We start from the raw sequence: 7,821 nt of genomic DNA on the forward strand, positions 1-7,821 counted from the left end.
AAAAAAATTTCATCAAATTTTGCATGTACAAAGCTTGGAAATCAAGTATAAAGGTAGGATTTAGATGTATACCCCTTTCCCTCAGCTATATGTCTTACTATCCTCTTTCATCTTGTTGCAGTGAAGATTGGTTATTCACTAGAATTCTATATAGCTGATATTCAGGGTCCCCTTTTTAACAACATTATTTTTGTTCCATATTTGAATAGACTAGAAAGCTTGGTTTCCTGTTATTCCCATGTTCCTTTTTGTTTACCATGGTAAATTAATATAACCCAGTAAGAAATAATTTATAGATTAACTTGGTACAGATTTTCACAGTGTGCCATTAAGTCTTCCAGTCCATGGATTTGGTATGGATTTATGCTTGTATGTGTAATCACCTTTAATTGTCCTAAATAGAATTTTGTAGTTTTTGGTGTAGAAATCTAAACAAGCCTTTTTTAAATTTAGTCCTTAACTATTTTATGTTCTTAGCACTATTACAGGTTTTTTGAAAGCAATTTCTCAATTGGTTAATTAGTATATAAAACAATTGCTTTTTATATTGAAATATTCTATTTATAAAACTGCATAGTTTTATAAATTCTTTAGGATTTTCAGTTTAGAAAATAATGTCATCTGTGAATCAAAATAGTATTGACTCTTCCTGGATAACCTTTTCTTTCCCTTGTATTTTCAAATTGGATAGTTTTATTTGTCTTTGAATTTATATATATGGAATCACAAAGTGCATACTTTTCTTTATCTGCTGCTCTGCTCAACAGTATGTTTGTGATACTCTGTTTTTGTGATTATAAATAAATTATTTTTCCCAGCATGTTATAGTATTACAGTATCTGACTATATTAAAATTTACTCATTTTACTGGTAATTGGTATGTTCCTTTTCAGTTGAAGACTATTGCAAACTGGTTTTGTGAATGAATAAATTCCTTTTAGTAAACATATGTACATTCTGATGGGTTTATACCTTAGAGTGGAATTTCTGGATCATAGAGTATAGAGCATGTTTTCTTGTTCCTTATGAATATAAAGCATCCTCAAATAATGTTTATTTCAATCATTTTGTTAAAACATTGATTGACAAGAAAAAAATATGTCAATTCCTATTTAGGATCACTGATGACACAAAGTTTACAAGTTCTTCCCATGTCTGCATGGGTTTTCTCTAGGTACTCCTGTTTCTTCCCATGTCCCCAAAACATGCACATGAAGTTAATGGAATGTCCAACTTGGCCTAGTCTGAGTGAGTGTGGTTGTGTCCCATGATGGAAGAACATTCTGCCCAGATGGTTCCCACCTTCCCACCTTTTGACCTGAGCTGTAGGGATAAGCTAGGGTCCCCCATCACTCTGAGATAGAACAGGCAGGTGAAAAAATAAATTAATATCTGAATCAATACAAATAATTATTTTATACTAAAGGTGTTTGGCTCTTAAAGGTTTAGTGATGATTCTGTTGCCAGAAATATGCCATAGAAATTTTACTCATTTATTTCAATTAGATAAAGGTTAGACAGGTTTCATTCTGAATTTTTTCATTTGAAGTTTCTAAGATCCTATCCTTGATACTGAGGGTTTATTATATTTAACATGAGCTTAATTTTCATATTAAACCAGAAGTTAGTCATATTCTTGTTCCATGCCTTGTTCCTTTGATCTGCTCATCAGGACTAAGGTCAGAGAACACTCCCTTGCATGATCTTCTCTTATTTCAAACAAAAGAAGGCATGTAACCATTTCCTTATGACTTCTTTTTATCTAGTTTGTTTCCTCCTGGTAAGAATAAATGTGGCAATCTTGCTCTAGGTTCCCCAAACTTGTATCCCTCAAAAGTCTACTGGTTCTGGTTTTCTTCCTTTTATCTATGTTTTTAGGTATTTATTTAGGTAGAACTATTCATCCTATAAGTGTTACTCAACTCTAACCAACTAAAGCCCATGTCTTTTTGACTGTCGTAGGCATTTCAGATACACACATGGTTATGAGGAAAGAAACTCTTTTACGCATGTGGAAAGCTAGCTGCTTCATTCCTATTTGCATAGAGCTGATCCTGTTGAACAATAAGATTAAGGGGTGAAAGATAACTCAAATAGCTTCCTATCTTGAGAGTAAAAGAAGGATTTCAAGGAAAGTTCTAGCTAAAATTAAGATTTGAGGATTAGTGGAAAATATTCACATATCCATATTTCATCTAACAAAACTTTTTTTTTTTTTAGAATACTTAAAAAACCTGCAGAATATGCAGGTGTCTAATGCTTTAAATAATACTCTTAAAATTTTGGTGAATATTAAACTGCTTGTATATAAAATTGGAATTGCAGTTATAACAGATAAAAATGAAACTCATTGTAAAAAAGAATACTGTAATTGTGTGATTTTAATACTCATATTTTACAGACTCATATATATATATATTATATATATATATATATATAGAGAGAGAGAGAGAGAGAGAGAATTTTATTAGTCCTGAAAAAATCTTATATTTAGGTTTTGAAGTTAAACCCTAAATGTGATCTTAATTCTACTATATGCCAATTGAGAAGTCAGTATATCACTTAGCCTCTCTAAACCTCACTTATTATATCTATAAAATTAGGATAATAAAATGTATTATAGAATTGTCAAGCTCATATGCTCAGGTAAAATGTCCCACACATTGGCTGTTACATGATTCTCTATTATTATTCAAGGATGATGGAGTTATGTTTCATTTGTACTTTTAAATTTAGCATTAGAATAACAAAACAAATATTTAAAATACATATGCACAAAACTGATGGACAGCTTAAATATTTTAGACACAAAACATTTACTTACAAATAATGTTAATAAAATTACATCAAAACTTAGTTGGCATTCAACATTTATTTGAATATTATAAAATATGAGGCAAAGAAAAAATCTCTTTCAAGGCTCTTACTAAAAACAGTGCACTAATGACGAATCACTTTAAATATTTAGAGAAAGATTAGTGCAGGAAGTGAGCTAAACCAAGGAAAGAGCTCCTCCAGAGACTTAAAGAAGAATGTTAAGTCATGCCTGTGTTCCTGGATCCTGAGAAGAATGGTCAACTAATCATGTGCTTTTGTTTCTCCAGGGAGAAATTGGCTGTGGCCCGTCTACAGCGAGAAATTGCCCAAAGACGAACTGAGGGGGCCTTGGTAAGTCCTGCATGGTCTCTCCTGATTCATAATGTCCTTTCCAAAGGAATCTGACTCTTGAAAGACATTTTGTTGGATTAAGGTTATCTAATGAAAATATTTGCTTGCAGCAATCTTAATCATGTGTCTGTAAATAGTATGGTTATAATGCAGCTTTCCCATTGAGGGGCAAAAGAAAAAGGGAGAGAGAGGAAGGGAGAGGTAGGAAAAGAAAGTATTTGAAAAAATTGTCCAAACACTTAAGAACCCTAAATATTTATTTCCTGAAGTTCCATTGGCTGTTTAGGCTTCTAGTGTTGAGCACAGTGTCAATAAATGAGCAATCTTAGATTTTCAGAAAAGAACAGTTGAGCATAATGTAAGTCTTTCCATTCTTCAAGTTTAAAAAAAAAAAGCAACCTAAAAGAACACTAAAATGCTTGTGAATATAATCTTTATCCTTTTCCATCTCTCCCCGACATGCAGTGAATTTCTTGCTGTCCTTTTCAGTATGTGCCATTTAGAAAACTAATGTTTCCTTGTGTTTTGAATTGTACTAAAAATCAATATGATTGTTTTGGTCCATTGCAACTTCATTTTATAGACTGTCTTTGCTAAAGTATCTGCCTGTGTGTCACTCTAACATGAGAGACGACTATCTGGGGACCTGGGAAACGTGCATGTTTGGATTAACTGCTGCTGCTGCTACCTTAGAGAAGAAAATAAAACACCAGATTTTTCCCTACTTATGACAAAGCAATGGCACACATGCAATTTTTTAGCAAAAGAATTACCTTTTTTGAAAAAGGGAAGTGACACGTTTTCAGACCCTGAAGGTTCCTTCTGTTTGATTTCATGAGAGTTAATGGACAACCCTTTCCCTGAAAACAGTACGAAATTTATAAAATATGCTGGCCATGCACTTCTCTCAACAGACAAAGCAAAGGGCAGGAGCAAAAGGATAAATGTTGAGTGGGTTGTGGAAGGTACAGTGGCCCTTGAATGTGCTAAAAGTACATTAGGGAAAGTACTTAGGGAAGTGATGACATTATTTGTTCTGCTAGTGACCTCAATGCAAAGGAAATCTTGGATGTTCAAATAATATGAAGAAACCACAAGTGTCTTTGAGTAATGAAATGGAAACATGTTGGAGAAAATGTAGGTTGTATAACATGATCAACTAAAATTTTCATTCTGGACTTTGGTATTATAAAATATTACTATGCTAGGCCATTCTGTGATAGCTTAGTCTTTGTTTAGGACAAGCTTGTAGTCAGAAGTGTTTTAACTATGTTCTAATTGAATGTGGAGAAGTAATTTAACTTTTGTTTGTTTCCTCATCTTTAACATGAGGCAGTTGAATTTTTATGATTCTGTTAGCTTAGTAGATGTCGCTACTGAACATCTGTTAGATGGGGAGCTTTTTCTGCTAATACCTAAATATTATTTAAACTCGTAAGGAAAACACACTTTGAAGGAATTTATCTTTCTCACTCCAACATTAAATGGGCCTAAGTTAAAGTCATTTCAGATACATAGCTATCTTTAAAAAAAAAAAAACCCACTTTAAAACATTATCAAAATAATTGCTCAGTATAGAAAGTGCCCAGTAAACACAAAGAAAGATTTTACTCTGATTATGTAAAAAGTAACTTTGGAAAATCATCAATGCTTTATCACTCTTATTTAATTGATGGTAATGTAATATATTCTTTGAGTGATGCAGCAAATACTTATTGAGTACCTGTTATGCACCCAGTGCTCATCTAGGCCCTGGGGAAACATAAATGAAAAAAGGAACAGTCAAAAACTTGAGAGCTTGTTCAGGGTAGGAAGACACTGAGAAGTCAATATTTGACCAAAAGTGGAGGCGGCCAAAGAGTGAACAATGGTGATGATTGGAGGAGGAGATTCCAGGAGAAAGACCAGTAAGCAGCAGCCAGGAGTGCATGGAGACAGGATGGCTGGAGAACAGGAGGAGGTAAAAGCAGAGAAGTGATGGGGGCTGAAGCCATCGAGGTCTTAGGGATCTCTAGCTGATTCTGAGTGATGGAATCATTGGAAAGATTCTAGAGAATCAGTGACATGATATGATTTATTACTCTTCATATTATAATTTCCATAATTTATCACATTGCAATTTCTTCAGGACACCATAAGCCCTGATTTTCATTAATGCTTTGTACTTTTTTCTCCCTCCTTCTCAGTATTTTTCCCTCTCTCCTTACTTTGTCAAAGACCTCTGAGTTTTCTACTTAATTATATGCTTCAGCTCTTCTGCGTCTACAATTCATTTATTTCTGAAGTCCTGATTCTTTCAATGTCTGACAGCTCCTAAAATCAGGCAGTTCTATTATCTGCTAAATTTAATGCTTACATTACAAACCCAGAAATTCTGCCATATCTGTAGCAGAAAGGAGAGCATTTCATCATAAGTAGATCACCTTATGCTTTTTAAAGACCACCATCCACCTTTCCTTCAGGAAAGGAAAGTGGTATGGAAAAAGGTACTTGAAGGTATTCCAAAAGCAAACTGTACATTTGAAATATTTACTTGTGAAATCATCAATAAATATATTACAATCATAGTCTTTAATGTAAAGTTGCCTTTTTTTTAAAAGATTTATTTATTTGTGCATACAGAACTGGGGTACAGGCCAGAGGCTCAGGGGTGGTGAGAGGCTTCACCAGAGACAGAGCAGGGAACAGAACAGGCAGATCTATGAAGAATACTGCTGAGGGGAGCAGCAGGCGGGCCAGGAGAGGTCTGTCACGCCATGTGGTCACCTCCAGGGCAGGCGGGAATTGAACTCATGCAGAAGCGGCTTTAGATTCTCAGTGCTGTGCTTTAACCCGCTGCGCCACCAGGGAGGGCCTAAATTTGCCTTTTTAAAAATAACTTCATGTAATAAATATCTTACAAGGCACTATTTTTGAGAGAATTTTAATTCTTAACACACTTTTTATTTAGGAATAATTTTTTAACAGGAAAGTGTCATGGCGATAAACATTTAAAATTTCTTCTTCAAAAAATGAAAATTGTAAATTACATAATCACTGGGATAGCATCTCAGGCGAACCTACTTAGAAGTTGTTGGTCTTAAAACCCTTGCAGGGCCCTCCCTGGTGGCGCAGCGAGTTAAGGCACTGCACTGAGAAGCTTAAGCCACTTCCGCAATGCGTTCGATTCCTGCCTGCCCTGGAGGAGACCACATGGTGTGGCAGACCTCTCCTGACCCGCCCGCTGCTCCCCTCAGCAGTGTACTTTGTCGATCTGCCTGTTCTGCTCCCCACTCTGTCTCTGGTGACTCCTCTCACCCTCCACATCTCTGGCCTGTACCCCAGTTCTATATGAATAAATAAATAAATCTTTAAAAAAAAAAAAAAAACCCTTCCAGGACAAGGATAGGTAGCAAGTAGAACTCTTCTTTATACACCCCTCAAATATTGTTATTTAGAAATTCGTTGTAATAGTGATGAGAAAAAAAATAAATAATTCCTTATGAAGCACCACCCATGTTTGCATGGGGTTTCTCTGTTATTTTAGTTCCTCCATATCACACACAAAAAAAATGTGCACAGTTAGACTTGTCTCTGTTACAATGGTCTCAGTGTGTGTGGGGGATTGCATATGTCTCCCGCAATGGAGGTGTGGTCTGTCTAGGTTTCCTTTCCACCTTGTGCCCTGAGCTGCTGGGGTAGATTCTGGCCACCTGCCAGAATAGGTGTGTTGGAAAATAAATGAACAAATGAATAAATGCTAATCATTATTTAATGTAACAATTGCTTTAGGTAGATCAGTACTTTGAAGTTTGGTAATGCTTTTCTGAACAGAAATAAGCTGTAGGAATTTACATTTTTATATCAGTTAGCCTAAGTAGTTCACATCAAGTGAACTTATCAGTGATGTTGAGAGCTTGCTATTGCATTATGCATAGAAGAGTAACTGATGTAAACATATTAGAAACCTATTTTGTGTTACCTAGTAAAGTTGAAGGTGAAATGCAGCCTGATTTAACAGTTATACTTGTGCATTTCAATCCTCATATAACGAGACACAATTTTGCACTATCTGTAAGTGATGAAAATATCAAATAATGTCAGGACCTTTAGTTGGAGAATGGATATGTCCACAAATTATTTTTCAAACATGTATTAATGTGGACATATTACAAAAACATACATTAACTGACATGACTACAAAAAAAAATCAAATATGTATAGGAGCCACACACACCAAATTTAGGAAAATGGTTACTTCTGGGAAAGAGGCAAAGGTCTTTAAGTTAACTGCCATTGATTTAATTCTTAAACACATCATGAAGTGTTTTAAAAATCAACTAAATGTGCATAGAATTATATCTTTCATAGTTCTGAACTTTCAGAATATTTAGAGAAATTAATATTAGAAGAAAATATTAGATTGCTCAAAGAAAAAAATTATTCTTTCGATCTGGAAATGGTGAAAGCATGACTTAGTTTGACACTGGACTACAAATGAGAAGTTTTATAAAAAGTGGAGAATAGGCCCTCCCTGGTGGCACAGCAGGTTAAAGCACAGCACTAAGAGGCTGAAGCCACTTCCGCATGAGTTCCATCCCTGCCTGCCCTGGAGGTAACCACATGGTGCAGCAGACCTCTCCTGACCCACCCGCTGCTCCCCTCTGCAGTGTA

General features: G+C 35.1%; 1 protein-coding gene across 1 annotated transcript in view; it reads left to right on the plus strand.

Moving 5' to 3' along the window:
* The window catches only part of NCKAP5 (NCK-associated protein 5), a 731,767-nt gene that overhangs the window by 309,797 nt on the left and 414,149 nt on the right, over positions 1-7,821 (plus strand). Inside the window, exon 3 of the mRNA XM_004674888.2 lies at positions 3,105-3,168. Within this exon, the coding sequence (XP_004674945.1) occupies positions 3,105-3,168 (64 nt within the window). The remainder of the gene's footprint in view (positions 1-3,104; positions 3,169-7,821) is intronic.

The sequence above is a fragment of the Condylura cristata genome, unplaced genomic scaffold, assembly GCF_000260355.1.
Source record: "Condylura cristata isolate star-nosed mole 26May11 unplaced genomic scaffold, ConCri1.0 scaffold00002, whole genome shotgun sequence".
NCBI classification, from domain to species: domain Eukaryota; kingdom Metazoa; phylum Chordata; class Mammalia; order Eulipotyphla; family Talpidae; genus Condylura; species Condylura cristata.